Raw genomic sequence first — 18,542 nt, forward strand, 5'->3', positions numbered from 1 at the left:
ACCTAAAAACTGAACGGTTAAGATCAAAATATGTGATCGGAAAGTGGGTGAAAACCGGAAATCTGTACCGTCCGCACCGTAGCCGGACTGTATATATATATATATATAATCTTTTGCTCTAACATAAGGGTTTGTTTTGGAGCCTTTTGCTTGGAGTGTACTTTTCGGGTTTTCGCAGTTTTTTTTTTTCTTTTCTTAAATAAAAAATCTTCTGTGAAATTTTGATTCATCAGATGTATAAATGCTATGTGTTACATAACGTCATTACCAAACGACAGAGAAATTGAAGACACCTATTTTGGTGGAAATTGAAGTGAGGAATTTAAATAATGAATTCCTTCGTTTTTTTCCACAGAGAAATTTAAAATTTCCAATCTGATAATGCCAAACGAGGGAATTGACTTTTAGGAATTATGAAATCCTCACTTTCAATTAAATTCCATCATTTTTTCCCTCATCCAAACACACTCTAAAGGAATTCACAATGGATGAAGTGATGAACACTTTGCCAAATTGATTCGCTTAATGAAATCTATTGTGATGAAAAAAGGGGAAAAAGAAACCTACAGAAAATCCAAGTAGAGGGTTCCAATTAATCCTGAGTTTTATCGAGGAGGATCCACTACTTGAACATGTACGTACCCCCAACTCGTATTACATGCATTAGCTTGTATTTTTATTTCATGATATATAAGATAATCTTTCCATAGCTTAATTAACTAGGGAAATTCCCTAGCTTAAAGCCAATACGTACTAATGTAGTATCATCAAGAACCAAGACAATGTAAAACACAACATCAAAAGCATTACTGTCAGTCAATATAGACACACACACATGGAGCCGTTCAGAAGCGAATGTCTGCAAAATCGAAAAAGTGCAGATCGATCAGAATCTAGCTTGATTTCATTTTATTCAGCTTGGTTAATCCTCCTACTAATTCTTCTTGAATCATCTTCTCTCCCATTTTGGAAGAATTTCAGACCCACAAGAAACCCAAACATTTGTGCGCTTGAAGATAGTTATGAACTGCAATGGTGGGAGGAGATGGATTTGGAGGAACCAAAGGCCATATGAGATGGTCTATGATTTTAACGTCTCTGAGACTCTTCCAGAGTGAGAGAGAAGATGATTTAGGAGCAGATTTTGGAAGTTGAAGAGCTGAATTGTGATCCGTCCACACTTTGTGCGGACGTCCGCTTCTAAAAGACATAGGGAAGGCACCGGAAGTGATTTTTGCTCATGCCATACTTCTAAAAGACATACATAAAAGCTAGTGCCTCTCTCAGTCTAGCTTCCTTAACATAAATAGCGTCGCTCGGAATATATCTTACAGTATTTCATCAGGGTTTATAGTATAGTACTGAAGGACCGATATCATCAGTAACCTTAATTTAGTGCTTAGTTTCGGTACGATCACTGTACCTCAACCAATTAAGCAAGACGGAGATCATGGAGATGAGTGATGGAGGAAATGAGTGAACCCCCACCATGTCCATTCTCAAGGTTGTGGTTGCCGTGGTTATTAGGGTTCTGGAGATGAGTAATGGAGGAGACCAGTGAACCGCCACCATGTCCATGGTCAAGGTTGTGGTTGTTGTGGACGCGATTGAAAAAATACAAGTTTGATGCTCCATTGGCCAATGCAACAGCAGATTCATAGTCCCCTTCATTATCCACATACCCATATTGGGGATCCTCATTACCTGGAGCTCCCTGCACAATTAAAATTTCAAACTTCAAGCTACAGAGATGTATACATATATCAATTTGTTGAGGAATTAGAAAGCAGTCAGGAGTTTGAGGATTGTTCTTACATAGCCATGCATTAAATTACTGTTTCTCTCCTCCAAGTTCTTCACCTGCAGCAGTGGAAATATTTAGTTACCATACCATAATTTATAGGCACTAAATCGATTAATTACAGTTAATCCACTCAAAATTTTCAGCTGAGTAATTACCTTTTTCCTGGTAGTCTCTGCTTGAGTCTTGAGCACGTGGTACTTAACCAAACAATGCCAATACCATCATCAAACACCGTATATATATATTAGAATCATTGCTAAAAAAATCAACTACGTACAGAAACTAAACGTACTGTTTATCTAGCTTTGGAAGTGATCACTTCTCAGATGAAAGGAGTTTCTATTTAAGGCTATTAAGATGAAGAACTAGGATGCTTTTTTACCAAAAAAAACCATATATATCTAGTTAAGCAAGTTAAGTCTCATTGTACATTTTCCTTTGGTTAATAGCTCCTGGACATATGTACGTGCCATGGGGAATTGGGGATGGCAAAAAAAAAAAAAAAAAAAAAAAAAACAAATAGAAGCAATGGGAGATCAAATATTTAATAGGAATTACAGTTTCTTATTAACTATACAATTGTATTGGAAGGAGAATATTAGGGAGCTCAGATAAGAATCAAAAGAAACATATAATTGGGGTTCATGTAAGAAATTAATGATTTGAGAGATTGAGCCTATTTATAAATGAACGCCTCTAAAATTTGTATTAGTTGAAGATCAAAACTTTTGAGCCTAAAGTTACATAGAATTTTTAATTATACATTTAGTCACGCAATTTCCCACTATTAATTTGATGCGAGATGACTTTTTAGGAGTTATAATAACAAACAGCAGTGCGCCATAGATCTGAAACCCTAAATAAAATTTGAATTGGCAGGTCCATAGATCTAGGCTTTATTTAAGTAAAAAAAAAAAGGAAAAAAGTTAGAAACAAAATATAAGAATAAGATCGGAGTACCTTTCGATCACGTATGATTTGCACGGATTGACTCATCGTTTCCTCCAGATCTTGCAGCTCAGCATAGCTCAGACCATTAAGATCATGCCCCAGCCTTTGCCTAGTAATTAATTAATTCCAAACGTAAAAAACAAAGTTATTCTCTGAAATTAGCTAGCAGATAATATATATATAAATATTAATTTAATCACCTGATGTCCCTCCTCAGCTTATTGTTAACCTCTTTCAGTTTCCACAAGTTCTCTTTCATTGCCTGCATCCACCAAAAACAACAAACAAATTAACACAAAAAATAAACTCTAAAAAAGATTTATATAAACAAACAAAATTTAGAGAGAGAGAGGGTCCTTTGGTTAATTTTAATTACCTCGTAGTGTGAGCTCCATAGATCGATCTGTAAATTCTTCTGGTAGAGATCAAACATCTTCTTGGTCCTGATATACAGCCATATCATTTCTATGGAATTAATCAAAAATCAAAAGTAAACAAAAGATAATATATATAGATGAGAGATGATGGACGTACGTAGTGGTAGGGCTAATATACTCGTGGATTTTGTCAGTGGAGGACTGCATGATGAGGGAGACCTGAGCGTCACACAGAACCGTGAGCTCCTGAGCCTTCTTGAAGATCCCATTTCGTCGCTTCGAATAGGTCACCTGCCTGTTCGTCTGGTTCTCGATCAGCTTGATCTCAATCTTCCCACGACCCATTTCGGTAATTTTGCTCCTCCTCCTCCTTCTTCAACTTCTTCTGCTTTGTTCTGGGTTGTTGTTGAGTACAATGGGAAAGGAGATAACGTCTTAAAGATGAGATTGTGGAGGTGGAGGGGTTTCTATATCTAGAAAGTGGGGAAAAAAGTTAGGTTGTAGTGTAACTGGGAATGTCTTTTGCTAAGGTTAGGTTATGTCAATTTAAAAGCTAAGAGCTATGTTAAGTCCAAGGTTAGGTTACTGCTGATAGCTTGTGATGTTGAGGGTACGTACTGCTTGGCTAGTCTGCTTTTGACCATGACAGCACATTATCATGAAGACTAGTATCGGTCTTCGATCTGTTCTCGCGTGCCGGTTAATTTTCTTAGTTTCATTGCGTGAATTAAGTTCTTGGATCAGGGATCACTTTGATTTAATCAGCTAGTGAGCCTAGGTTTCTAATCATGTACTTTGCAGAGCTAGATATTTTTCTTTTCATAATTATATTGCAAGCAAAAGTGGCAAATATATCTAGAGGAAAATTTTATTGCTAGCTATAGGTTTCACTGTTTCAGCATATTATCCAATGGCTAGCTAAATATGTCCTCTCTCTTTCTTTCTCTATATATCTAGCCCTCTAGCTAATAACATTACAGACCAAAAAACAAATAAATAGAAGGCCTCTTATACAGAATATTAGCTTGTATTGTTAAAGAAGGCATCCTTTGTTTGTAGGAAAAGGGACTTCCTTATAGTGTATTTTCGTATTTTGTACAAACAAAAATATTAGGAAAAAATAAATAAAAAATAACCGAATTGAACCGGTTAATAATCTCTCTTGCATGTGAGTTGATTAACGACTTCTCTATTGATTCAAAGACTAAACATGAGCATTATAGGCCAGTTGGATCTTCACGATCGAGATATCCGATGCAAGCCTCTTGTGAAATTTATAACCACAAAATGCATTGTCTCAAAGCTTCAATGTTATAAGTGTATATATCAACATTTCATAAAGACTACGCATCGATAATTAATGATAGACCACACAATGCAATGGTAGACCAGCCTTTTATAAATGTATATTAAAGAGGATTAATATGTCACTACAAAAGGCAGTATGTCTGCGAGTCTACGATAGTCTAACTATCATTACATAATTGTTCTGTGACTCTCACTTGTTTCTTAGACGGTTCACTTCACTGGGTTCATGGGTTGGTTAATTCATAGTAGTACTCATCCTTATACGTACGTTTTAAGCAAAGAATGGTTCATTAGCCAACTCCTTAAATTGGCTCTAGACCTCTAGTACCAAGTTTTTCAGTATAAGATTTGATTTGACCCCCCATCGACTAAGGATGAAGATAGTCAATTAACTGATGTATATGTTTGGTTTAGACAACCAGCAACATATTAGGCAATCCAGTTGCCCATCGTATCATAGCACAGAAACAAAGAGGATAGACTAAAATAGTGGGCTTGATATAAAGCCCAACCTTCTGGGCCCAAATGGGTGCGATCGTGAGATTGATTAGTCAGAGACATGGCAGTGGGTTTCTTGGGCTCGATGGACTAATCCAAAATGAGCTTCATGAGGAAAAGAAAATGTTAGGATCTCAAAGAAACTAGGCTTAGTTTGGGATTGATTCCTAAGGTGCTTTTGGGGCTGCTTCTGCTTTTGGGCCAAGAATATGGTGTTTGGTAAAATTTCTTAACGCTGCTTTTGGTCCAAATAGCTTCTCCGTAAAACACATTTTTGAGAGCTGCTTTGGGAAAACACAGAGCAACAGTAAGTGACTTTAATGAAATATGTCGAACTACCAGTTTTGTCCTCCTCCTTTTCTGAAAATGACATTGAAACAGATAGGGTTTACTTCTCCATCGCGAGGCAGACACCACATCTCCTCCTTCCTCTTCTTCATCTTCTCTCAGATCGCCTTCTTCTTCAGCTCTCGCCGTTGACCTCCTTCAATTCGTGGATTCTCGCCGTCTTCACTCTCAAGAGGTGAGATTTTGACGTCGACTTTCTTTTTCTCTCTCATTCTGAAGATGAAAATACCTTAAACGATAGAAGATGAACCGACGACGAACTACATCCACTTTGTTTATAGCGTCTTCGTTTTTTTCATGTCTCCAATTGATTGAGACTGGGAATCAGACCAAATTGACTATAAGTCAGTTCCCGATTTGGTGAGCGCCTGAGTGGAGGAGGAAAACCCTAAAATCCCAAATTAAGGTAAATAACCAATTCGTGAATCTCAGCACGAGTTTGGGTTGGTTCTTTCTGATTCTAGTTTGAAATGCTATTGAGAAATTTGGGTTTGGGTTTACTACCATGATAGTTGAAATACATGCAAATTTTGGTTTTGGTGTGATGAATTTTGAAAGTGAATATGCTTCTGAGAAATTTGGGTGTCATTTGACTGGCAAAAGTGCCAATGATGGATGAAATGAGAGTTTGTGATTCCTTGAAATATGTCAATGGCTATCGCTTGAGAAATAGTATCTAAGAAATTTAATACTAAGGTAGTGGTGAATGGTGATGTTTGTGTTTGGTTATCTAATTGTGCTATTGAATAGGATACATGTGGATCCACTTGAATGACAGATTTTGCAAGACAATGTTATTAGCATAGCATTGTCTCATGTCTTGAGGATTATAAAACTTGCTTGCACAAATCAGAACATATTTTGAACTTGAATTGCTTCTAATTTTTAGCTGTATTAGTATGTTGTTGTGGGAGCATAGTTTTAACTATATTTGACTGCACTGTGTTTGTTTGGTTTTTTTTTTTTTGGTACTTCTCCTTTACGGGAAAGCAATAATAGCATTTTCCAACCTCAATATTGGAAGAATCCGAAATTTAAAACCATTTTGTTTTCCTGTTTATGTCAGAAAGCTAATGCCAGGATCACTAAGGTGTGAGTTTCTATGGGGAATCCTGATCCAATATATGTTTTTTTTTTTTTTTTTTTTTTTCCATTCATTTAAAACACCAAAATGATAGGATACATATACGTGAGGTGCATAGGAAGAACAATTAGTGAAAAGGCACAAGAGAATAGAAAGCCCAATGCCAGGATCACTAGAACTACACCAGAATAACAAACTGTAAGCTTTGTGAGAATTCACAAGAGAATAGAAAGACATACTAGTGCCCCTCACAATTTCTTGATATGATTTGGTAGATATCATCTTTTTATTGGATGCTCACAAATGTTTCTTATCCTTATTGTGATAGCTTGCTTTCTAAGCAAGTTTATCATTGTAAATGTAGTTCTTGCCGGCTGCTAACCACAAAATTTATCATGCAAATCTTCTCCAGGTAGTGGTTTGTCAAAGCCAAGATGACAAGTGAAGTTCTTTCTCAAATTCAATAGCATGTGTCCAGTTCTTCTCTTGTTTTTATTGTGTATGAAAGTCTTGTACTCATTGAAGAGAGACTTGTTACTTGCATCTTTCCTGAAGCTAAGCTTTTGTCTTAACCTGCTTTGTTTATCTTTGCTATAAACATCACATATATATCTCATTTAAAATCTTTTTTTCTCCTGAAAGGATTATGCTTATTTTCTCTTTATATGTTTGCGAAGAGCAGTGAGTCGATCAGTTCAAGTTTCTCTCGTTTTATGGGGAGAAACAATGGCCTTACAGAGGAAGATAGTGAAGAGCAAGAGGATACTATGTAGGCAACTAGGCATTGTTTTCATAATCAGCGTGTATAATCTTTGTATATTTTTGTGTGGCTGTAATTCTAGCTTCTCTAGTCACCTTTTGAAATATACATGACTTCATGTTTGACCCATCTTGTTATGGTCATACATTAATTTTTATCAATGTACAAATTTACCATACATTATTAGTGAAATCTGGAAATCTGGAAGAAAGAGTTTTTTGGGCACGAAAGCTTGAAATTTTGGAATACAATAAAATCCAAACAAATCTTTCTGGTATAATACATTAGAATTTATTCAAATCTATATGAAATTAAAACAATCCGTGAATTCTGCAAAATCCACAAGAATCCACGGATTATAAAAAGTTAAACAGAATCATTTAAAATCTAGATTGAATACACCCCCCTTAGTTGCATATCTTAGCGTATATGCCCATTTTGGTAATTATACCCAGCCAAAGCACTTTACCTTGCAACTTACCAAACACCTAGAAATTGCTTTTCGTTCTCACAGCACTTTTAAAAACAGTTTACCAAACACCTCAGCTGTTTTTTTTCACAGCAAGTTCGGAAGTGCTAAATCTCACAGCAAGTTCGGAAGTGCTTCTTCTCACAGCACAACAATCTTAAACTAAGCCTAGTTTTGACAACTAGAAGTGCTTTCTTTCGTTGAAATTCTAACATTTTCATAAAACCGGTGCACATTCTGGAAAATATCCTGAAATGTTGATATTCATTTGAAGGGTACATTGGAACATGATTTTGGGATAGGTGTGCGGATTCTTACAATAGTATTATCAAAGTTTAAGTAGTTGATACAGCTATTTGCTCCAAAATTTATAGAATTGTGATTTAAACTTCTGTTTTTTTTATATACAAAATAGTACTTCTATTCATATCTTTTAAATTGAGATTTAGACCTCCACCAATAATTTTTACTATTAAATTTCCATTTGTTCCCACTATTATTTTTTAATAACACCTCCCATCCGTCAGTCTCCACAACTCACACTATTCACCTCCATTGGTTGTTGGTATCTCAAGGCAATTGCTTGAATTTACAAGAAAATTCAATTATCAAGCAAGTTAGGCATATCAAATCACTATTTTGATGACATTGATGAGATAAAATGGGAATTCAATAAAAGCCAAAACACACTAGAAGTTGAGAAACCAAAACTACAATGCAGGATTCACCAGACCAAAAAACCCATAATAAATAATTGAGAAACATACGATCAAGTTGAAGCAAATAAAAACCCAAAGGAAAGACTTGATTACATTTAATGATTTAAAGTAGGCCTCATCAAAAAGCCCACAGATCAAGTGGGCCGATGGAGGCCCGCCGGCCCGGCCCGTTAAAAAGCCCGCCTCGGTGGGTAGTGGGCCGGCCCGCCAAAAGCCCGCTAGGCCCGGCCTGTAAAAGCCCACTAGGCTCGGCCCGTAAAAGCCAGTAAACTATTATATATGTGTGTTATATACTTTTATATATATATATATATATATATTTATTTATTTATTTATTTATTTATAAACACACACATATATATATGTATATGAATATATATATGTGTGTGTTTATAAATAAATATAAATATATATATATATATTTATATTTATTTATTTATAAACACACACATATATATATGTATATGACTATATATGTATGTGGAAGTTCTCATACTTCTATGTAGAATATGACAATATGTGCATATATATTCTAAATATCATGACGACGGTTGACCAATTTGATTGGATTCGAAAATATGGTGAAATTGGCTAAATTTTTTACCACACTCATAATTTATTATAATAATCTCATCCAACGGTCGGTTTTTCCATTTTCTTTGAATTGATAGGGGTTGCTCTTTGGAGTGTATAATATATAAATATAGGTTTATAAGAATAACTAAGTTTGACCTAGTTGATCGAATTCGAAATGAGAACCAAATTGACTATAATTTTTACAACCACCATAAAACATTACAATCTCTCCATCAAGCGGTTGGTTTCTCTAAATTCATTTTCCACTTCATGGTTGCATTAGAATGAACCTCAACAACTTAAATGCAATGTACAAATCATACAACTTTAGGAGACAAATTAGTATAGGCCAACGTCTTTGTAATTAAAATTGAAATTTTTATCTTATGTACACGCACATCCATCGATGGAATATTTACAGACGTGATGTGAAAAAATAAGCACGTTTCGCGGTTGTCAAGTCATCGGTCAACCAAGAAGACATACAAGTGACGACGGTTGACCAATTTGATCGGATTCGAAAATATGGTGAAATTGGCTAAATTTTTTACCACACTCATAATTTATTATAATAATGTCATCCAACGGTCCGTTTTTTCATTTTATTTTAATTGATAAGGGTTGCTCTTTGGAGTGTATGATATATAGATGTAGGTTTATAAGAGTAACTAAATTTGACCTAGTTGATCGAATTCGAAACAAGAATCAAATTAGCTGAATTTTTTACAATCACCATAAAACATTACAATCTCTCAATCGAACGGTTGATTTCTTGATTTCTCTAAATTCATTTTCCACTTCATGGTTACTTTAGAATGAACCTCAACAATTTAAATGCAATATACAAGTCATACAACTTTAGGAGGCAAATTAATATAGGCCAACATCTTTGTAATTAAAATTGAAATTTTTATCTTATGTCCACGCACATCCATCGATGAAATATTTACAGACGTGATGTGAAAAAATAAGCACGTTTCGCGGTCGTCATGTCATCGGTCAACCAAGAAAACATACAAGTGACGACGGTTGACCAATTCGATCGGATTCGAAAATATGGTGAAATTGGATAAATTTTTTACCACACTCATAATTTATTGTAATAATGTCATCCAACGGTCCATTTTTCCATTTTCTTTGAATTGATAGGGGTTGCTCTTTGGAGTGTATGATATATAGATATAGGTTTATAAGAGTAACTAAATTTGACCTAATTGATCGAATTCGAAACGAGAATCAAATTAGCTTAATTTTTTACAATCACCAGAAAACATTACAATCTCTCAATCGAGCGGTTGATTTCTCTAAATTCATTTTCCACTTCATGGTTGCTTTAGAATGAACCTCAACAATTTAAATGCAATATACACGTCATACTACTTTAGGAGGCAAATTGATAATTTGATATAGGCCAACATATTTGCAATTAAAATTGAAATTTTTATCTTATGTCCACGCACATCCATCGATGAAATATTTACAGACATGATGTGAAAAAAGAAGCACGTTTCGCGGTCGTCATGCCATCAGTCAACTAAGAAAACATTCAAGTGACGACGGTTGACCAATTCGATCGGATTCGAAAATATGGTGAAATTGGCTAAATTTTTTACCACACTCATAATTTATTATAATAATCTCATCCAACGGTCGGTTTTCCCATTTTATTTAAGTTGATAGAGGTTTCTCTTTGGAGTGTATGATATTTAAATATAAGTTTATAAAAAATATTATCTTTAAAGATTTATTTGTAAATAAAGCCCGCAAGGCCCGCCCCAAAAAAGCCCGCACGGCTTAGCCCGGCCCGGCCCGAAAAAGCCCGCGAGGTCCGCATTAAATGGATGGGCTTGGATCCTTCAATTTACAATAAAGCCCGGCCAGCTACTATTTAAAAAAGGAGTAAGGCCCGGCCCGACCCGTTGATGAGGCCTAATTTAAAGACACCAAATTTAGAATGCAGAGGAGGTTGAAATGGGCACGTGCGTTTGGGTTTGCAATTTTGAATTAAGACATTCGTGTCCAAAGATGACAATGGAGAAAGGAAAACAAGAAAGAGGTGTGGAGGTAGAAATAAAGAGAAGTAAAACCCGGAGAGAAACAAGAAAGCAAAGGAAGAGAAGAGGACTGTTGTCGGTCTCTGATTTCACTCATAGTCGAGGACGACCCGAAAATTATTTGTCATTTTTTGGGACATTCTTAAACGACCTCATCTTTTTACGATAATGTCATGATTTCTTACAGTTAACTGTCAATCTACAGTTCACGCGAGAGTATTCAGTGTACCGACTTGTACTTACACCAACAGGATTAGACAGCTGGATAACATTAAGTACATTTTTCGGTTATTTAAAAAAAGGTTGTCTATAAATATTAACGGTTAAGATCTGCTGAATCTGTTTGTTTACATGCACTAAAGAAAAAAAATTTCATAGCTTATTTACATAAATAATCTTGTCAACCAAAATGTGCGGGCTTGAAATCGTCTGTCCTAATTTCCCTGTCTCCCACTAGTGTATTGACACCTGTACTACCACGTCACCACACTAACCAACTACTTGACGGAGTTAAGCATTTGAGAAAATCTATTATTTTCTGATAATAATTAATTAAAATATAAACTAATATTGAAAAACAATCTGCATAGATTAGAACGAATACATATCGAATCGAACCGAGATCAAATCCAACTTTCTTCTTTGAACGAACCCAAATCAAATCCTACTTTCTTAGTTAGAAAAGAAGGTGAGCTCGTTGATGAGCCGGAGCGAAGACCATTGATTAATTAGGACTCCAAGTGTGCGTTGGAATAATGTCCAACATGAAATTTAGTTTGGCTTTGTTAATACCCAAATCCGTGTTCTATCATATGAAAAAGAAGATCATAATTTATTTATTTTTTGGCAAGAAGAAGATCATAACTGATGGGTTTGTTTGGATTTCATGGTCAGAGAAATTTTGATTGAGGATGATATGCATAGTGCTCCAGGACAATGATTGGATTGGGGATTGTGAATTGAGAATTTGCCAAATGCAAATTCTTGCTGGTACAAAGAGTAGAAAGTTATTTTCTCTGAGAAATCATGTTGCTAAGGAAGGAGAGCTTCCTGAACTAGATCTCCTGTCTTTGATCCCCCTGGAGGAAAGTAGATGATGAGGTTCATCATCTAGGTTCGTCCTTAGAGGTGTTAATATTGGTTTATATTTTAATTAAAAAATAATAAATATTTTAAATGTTTAATTCCGTCAAGTAGCTGGTAAGTGTGGTGACGTAGAATGACATTAGTGGGAGACAGGAGAGACACAGAAAAATGGGGACAGAGGATTCAAGCCGCCAAATGTGCGGCCCTAAAGAATTGATTAATGTATTCAATAGTCACTTCAGATCGGGACATATTGATTAATGTATTCAATAGTCACTTCAGATCGGGACATATATAGTAAATGACTTGTTTGGAATCATAAATGTTTCAACTTTCAACTACATCTGTTTGGTATTTCTTTCCAAAATCTGGAAAAAAAAAAAAGAAACTAGAACAGATGGGATTCAAAGAAAAATTTAAAATATTTATCAGTACAGTTCCTTTTTCCCAATTCTGAGTAATGAAATAAAATTCGTCGTCTCGGCATGTATGTTTTCTAATTTTATGCTATAGTCTAAAATTTTGATTTTTCTACCGACATAACAGGAAAATACAGATTGGTTGGCCTGTATATATAGAATTGGACCGGCCTATATTCTCATTTATATCAGTTCGTTATAAGTTAATAACGACGCGGACTTCTCTCCTACCGGATTAATGGTTTTAGGTAGCCTTTTGCATCCTGTCTATTGTTTACCTAGCAGTTGTTGTGATCCCATAAATACAAAACCATAAACAGACTAGTCTTCAAGCCTCATATTTTGGAATACCTCTCAGTCTCACGTAGGTTGCTAGGTAATGATATCCTCAATTCCTCAAATAGGGTCACTATGGGTCTTTATTTCTCTTATCCTTTTTTCTGGCAATGGTCTTTAGTTCTTTAATTAGGTGGTTGGATCATTAAGATTGTATGCAAAGAAGACAAGTTCGAAAGGAGACATTAGAAAGCAAAATGTGAAGAGTGTAATTTTAGCAAAATTTGTGATTATGAAATCAATTTTGGGCAGCGATACTGGTCCTCTTTCAAAAAAATAAAATAAAATAGATTTCGGGTAATTTTTTTTTCTTTTATGTGGTTATTGATCATGATTGATGAATCTTGTCCAAGCTATTTCAGATGTCTTTTCAGACTAAAGATCAAATACATTGATTAATTACGATGTCACACATTGTGTCCAAAATAATGCTAACGGTATCTATTTTGTGTACATAATACCTATAAATTATTTTATATAGCAAATTGTTGTAGCATTACCATAGCAATTAACTAGAGTTTCTGATTAAGGTTGTTTCTGATAACATGAATGTCATAGATGCTTGCGCACAATGAAAGATGAAGGTAAACGAATAAGAAGAAGCAGAGCTAGAGAGAATTTGAGAAAAGTATCAGAGGGTTTTTCCAATCAATGCAACATAATCAAAATTCGATCTTACAAGCCAACAATATTTATAGCTGTCACTATAATACTCTAACAAATTTATTACAGTCTGTAAATCCAGCTAGGCATTCAACAAACTGCCACATCATCACCATTCTGATAGCAGCAAACCTTGACCGTGAGTCAATGCAGTGACTCATCAACACCTCTCCTTAATCTCAGTTAGGGTATCAGAGTTACGACTCTTGATCCTGTGTTTTGATACCATGATAAAGTAATTTGGGGTTCACATCCAAAACCAATTGGCAATGGATGGAGTGGTCCAAACCCTTATAAACCCATAAGCAAAATTAAAATTTTCCAATGTGAGAGTTATATTTTTTTCAGATTCTAAACATGCCCCCGCACGTGTGACTATTTCTCAAGCCATACACGTGGACAAGTTATATTGGGTGACGGTGAGTACGTGTGGCCATCGCTGAAACCAATTACGTAGGTAACCCACTCTGATACCATGATAACATAAATGTCATAGATGCTCGAGCATAGTGAAAGATGAAGGTAAATGAAGAAGAAGAAGCAGAGCTAGAGACAATTTAAGTAAAGTATCAAAGGGTTTTTCTAGTAATGCAACATAATCGAAATTCTTACAAGCCAACAATATTTATAGTCGCCACTAGAATACTCTAACAAACACTCTAACAAACACTCTAACAAACTTATTACAACCTGTAAATCTAGCTAGGCATTCAACAAACTATACCACATCATTACTGTTAATGTCTAAGATTCAGCGGTGTTTGGATGATTGTAGTTGAGATGATAGAGAAATGGTCCCTTCAGGAGTCCTTGCTTAAAGGCTGCCAATGCCATTGTTTTATCAAGTTCGCGGCACCGAGATGCCACTGCTCTCCACCTAGTGACAAATGCCTTCAACGTTTCCTCTGCGCCCTGCTTGACGCTGAACAATTGGATAGTGTTGTGATGTCCAGCGGCCAACAGGATGAACCGCGATAGGAAAGCGTTTGATAGTGCATGGAATAAGTCGATGGATCCCGGTGGGTACTCGAAGAACCAGCTCGTTGCCTCACTATCCAACGTCTCACTGAATAAGTGGCAGAGGGTGGCATCATCGAACCCCTTGTTGTTAGTGACTTTTTTGAAGGTGTCCATATGGACGAAGGGATCAGTGAGGCCGCTGTATTGTGTCATCTTTGGCGTTTTTGCATGTGCTGGCCTAACGGCCTGCAGGATCCTGGCAGTGAATGCTCCTGGTCTTGACGCGAATAGCGGATTTTGAACTGGCGCTAGGGCGCTTGTCTCGGCCTGGATAAGTCTCTGCTCCAGTTGCTGCATCCTTTCCAAGATTAGGGCGGTTGCGTCACCAGCGGGTCCTGCCTGGAGGTTCCGTTGAGCTAACTCTCGCTTGGGGGCAAGCGGGTTGCCCTCAGTTCTTGCCCTGGTTGGTGCGCGGTTGTGATTCCGCTTCTTGTTCTAACATCAATCGTGGTGGGGGTGGAGGACCCATTCCTAACAGCTCAGATGGATTCAGCAGGACTTGCATCTGCATTATGGGTGCGGGTACCAATCATTCGCCGTTGGGTCGACTACGCCTGGTACTTTGTGATTGCTTGCTCTGTGCTGGGTTAGCGTTTGTTTCCAGCGCCTTCTTTAGTTCATCGAACTTTGACATCAGGGTAGCCACTTGCTTCTGGGCCTCGGCCTTTTCCTTGCGCTCTTGTTCGCGCTCCCTGTTTGACTTGTGGAGGTCCACCAATGCCAGCTCATACATAGCGGCGAGGTCCTGGCCCGGCGGGCGGCGACTGCTGCCTGGATGAGCCTCCGTTATAGCTTCGGTTTGTTGGATCTGGGGGGCGGCCTGGGGCTCCATGCTGGGATTGACCCGAGTGTTGAATAGTGCGCGGTTAACGTTAGTCGCGGGGTTGGTGGATTGGGGGTTGACGGACTGGTCCGCTTGCTCTTCGGCAGCTCCCCCGCTACCGTTAGTCATGGCGATTATTGTGGTGGGATGACCTTTTGCTCAAGGATTCCCACAGACGGCGCCAATATTAATGTCTAAGATTCGGCGGTAGCCAAACCTTGGTTAACGCTGGTTCGAGGGGCGAACCGCTACTTGTGATATCCTTGTTGCTTCCGCTATCTGTCAAATGAAATACAAAGGGCGTTAGAGGGAGACTGCGGTTGGCGGTATTCTCTTCTCCGATGCCTAAGTTAGTTAATGTATTTATGTTGACAGAATAATGTCAGGTAAGTAGTAAATGCGTAATTAATGAGGAGAGAGGAGTGGACATTTTATAGGTAGGGAAGAGACTGATCTCTTCCTTATTTTCGATGTGAGATTGATATGCTTCAGTTCTCAGCTTCTGATGCTTCAGCGAGGTGACCTTGGCGCGGCGCGTCAGCAGTGATCTTGGGTTGAGTCGGGACTCAGGTGATAACCTGTTTGGGTGTGCTTCCGTAGGTTATACCCTCGATAGTTATCGGTACCGCTGGTGGCAGTATGAGTGTGGCTCATTGTAGCTAATTATGCTTAGACAAATGCTCATGTAAGTACAATCACCATTCTGATAGCATCATCAGCAGCCAACCTTGACCATGAGTCAATGTAGTGACTCATCAACAGTTTCTATCCACATAAGCAATGACGGAATTTAACCATAGGCATGATCCCCCAAAGTTTTTGGAATATCTTTGTACTACCTTACAAATTATATATCCATCTAAATAATTAATTTCTATGCATGATCCTTTCATTTAAAACAACTTATTTGAAAATTTTTTAAACTAAATTTCTTAATTATTTTGGTGTAGTTATTACTAGTTAAGATCAATAATCAACTTTTTTTAATTAGATTTAATCAATATATAATTTATATGAAAACTAAAATTCTTTTTTAGAACAATCCATATATATTTTAAAGAAAAGGTTAAATACTATTTACTCCCTGAACTTTTACCCAAAAAACACTTCAGTCCATGTCTTTCTAATTTCACATGTTTACTCCCCGTACTCTCAATTGTGGACCAATAAGTCCATTCCGCTACTCTTCGTCCAAAAATTCCGTCAAATTACTGACGTGGCAGTCTTTTGGTTGTAAAATATCTATTCTACCCTCGCTTACTGTTTTTTGTTTTTTAATTTAGTTTTTTCTCCTTTTTTTTTTCCACCTCTTTTTTCTCTTCTTCTTCTTCCACCTCTTTATCTCTTCTTCTTCCAACACTAGCACTAACAGCAAAAATGGCCGGCCTCAAGAAAAGAGCTCCTTCTACATATTGCGAATGGGTCCTCTGGCTTTCCCTCACCCTTCACTTCTTCAGCTCCTATCTCATTAGTAACCACCCAAATCAGAACAAGCCCACCACCTCTCTCTCCAAAACCCATTTCTCCAACTTAGCCTCCCGCGCCCTTTTCGAATCCGCCATTGACAACACCACCGCTGTCCTCAACACCACCACCGCCGATGTCGTCTTCGCTCAGCCGCCACCGAAGAACATCCCCAAGCCCATCAGAGCTCGTTCGTCGTCTTCTCCCTAGATCGGATCAACTTCTCCCTGGATTGGATCATCTTCTTTCTCGGCCTCGATTTCAGGTTCAAATCTGAGCTCCGAACAGCTGCTTCACCTTAGAGCACTCCATTGCCGACTCCGTTTCGGGTTTGGCGTTGTTGGGCTTGGGCTTCTTGCAAGACGAGGCCTTTCAACCATAGGCATGCTGAGGTCCTAAGAGAAGCTGAGGGTGGTGTTGGTGGCGTCGGTGCACCGATGCTCAATGTGGTGAAAGTGACTGACCTTGAAGCTATCAGATCGGGGGTTGGACCGGACGAAGTTGGAGAACCCGATTCACAAGGTTCTGGGTTCATTGTAATTGTGTGCTGATGATGGGTGTGATGAGGTCTGTGAGAGGATATAACAGTTTGATGTGGAGACTGATATAGTGGGCTTGGAGGGAAGTGAGGAATCCGAAGAGGGGGATTTGAGGGAATTGGGTCTGAGGGTGGCGGAGAGGGTTTGTCGGAAGAGGAGGTGAGGAGGTGAAGAAGGAGAAGAGTTGGAAGAAGAAGAAGAAGAGAAGAAGAGAAAAAAGAGAGAGAAAAAACTAAATTAAAAAACAAAAAACAGTAAGCAAGGGTAGAATAGACATCTTACAACCAAAAGACTGCCACGTCAGCAATTTAACGAAATTTTTGAACAGATAGTAACGGAATGGACCTATTGGTCCAAAATTGAGAGTACAAAGAGTAAACGTGTGAAATTAGAAAGACAGGGACTGAAGTGTTTTTTGGGTAAAAGTTCAGGGAGTAAACAGTATTTAACCATTAAAAAAATAATAATGATTGTTTAAGGACACATAGTTGGTGTGTCTGGCCCAAACTCTGATTACTTGTTTGAGTTGTAATAGAGTTAGTTTTACATATATTCTCGGAGATATCTTGTTTATTGTATGATTCAGTTTCCTTGCAAGACTCATATTCTATGGTTGTAATCCTCTATATAACGAGTCCCCTATTACCAATGAAAGCACAACTCATTCTCTCCCAAATTCTGATTTTCTAAAGGACAATTCCTAGGTTCACCCCTTAGGTGAATGAGCATATTCACAATCTCTTGCGATTAACGCATAATAAATTTATAATTTTCTAATCCAACCATTCATGTTGTATAACGTAATACAAAGATTAGCTATGTAAAAAATCAATCAAATTGAAGACCTTTTAGTTATTCATTTCTACGAAATACATGGACGGTTCATCATAATAGTAGTAAGTGTTGTTAGAACCATCCATTTGTTTGATTCAATTATATAATTAAACTATTTTTGATTCGATTGATTTTTTACAGAAATGATCTTTAAAGGCTAATTTAAGATACGAACCATTGAATTTTAAATTTATTAAGTAAAAGTATGTTAATCGACAATGGGGGTGAATATGCTCGTTCACCCTAGGAGTGAACCTAAGAATTATCCTTTCTTAAAACACGTTATCAGCACGAAGCCTTAACCCTAAAACCCTAAAATCGTAACCTTCAAACCTTAGCTACCTCTGCCACACACCTTGAAGCCCTTGATCCCAGAAGTCCAGAACCGGCAGCTGAACCACCAGAACCGG

General features: G+C 37.3%; 1 protein-coding gene across 2 annotated transcripts; it reads right to left on the bottom strand.

Moving 5' to 3' along the window:
* Window positions 1-1,217: 1,217 nt before the first annotated feature.
* Window positions 1,218-3,577, bottom strand: LOC133717103 (agamous-like MADS-box protein TM6). Of its 2 annotated transcripts, none has more exons than XM_062143757.1 (7): window positions 3,290-3,577; window positions 3,132-3,198; window positions 2,956-3,017; window positions 2,765-2,864; window positions 1,960-2,001; window positions 1,816-1,860; window positions 1,218-1,735 (listed from the first exon to the last, which is right to left on the bottom strand). In XM_062143757.1, exons 1-7 carry the CDS (start codon window positions 3,475-3,477, stop codon window positions 1,433-1,435), a joined length of 807 nt encoding a protein of 268 aa, XP_061999741.1. In that variant the 5' UTR covers window positions 3,478-3,577; the 3' UTR covers window positions 1,218-1,432. The 2 variants fall into 2 exon arrangements, with proteins under 2 accessions (XP_061999741.1, XP_061999746.1); XM_062143762.1 differs by having other exon boundaries at window positions 1,218-1,714; window positions 3,290-3,573.
* Between the last annotated feature and the right edge of the window lie 14,965 nt (window positions 3,578-18,542).

This window comes from Rosa rugosa, chromosome 1 (genome assembly GCF_958449725.1).
Source record: "Rosa rugosa chromosome 1, drRosRugo1.1, whole genome shotgun sequence".
Taxonomy (NCBI): Eukaryota; Viridiplantae; Streptophyta; class Magnoliopsida; order Rosales; family Rosaceae; genus Rosa; species Rosa rugosa.

Excerpts from the sequence above, each read along its gene's own strand:
- LOC133717103 (XM_062143757.1), bottom strand. The coding sequence starts at position 3,477 with ATGGGTCGTGGGAAGATTGAGATCAAGCTGATCGAGAACCAGACGAAC. Across the intron at positions 3,199-3,289 it reads TATATTAGCCCTACCACTAC|GACCAAGAAGATGTTTGATC; the intron begins GTACGTCCATCA and ends GCTGTATATCAG. Across the intron at positions 1,861-1,959 it reads CAGAGACTACCAGGAAAAAG|GTGAAGAACTTGGAGGAGAG; the intron begins GTAATTACTCAG and ends CCACTGCTGCAG.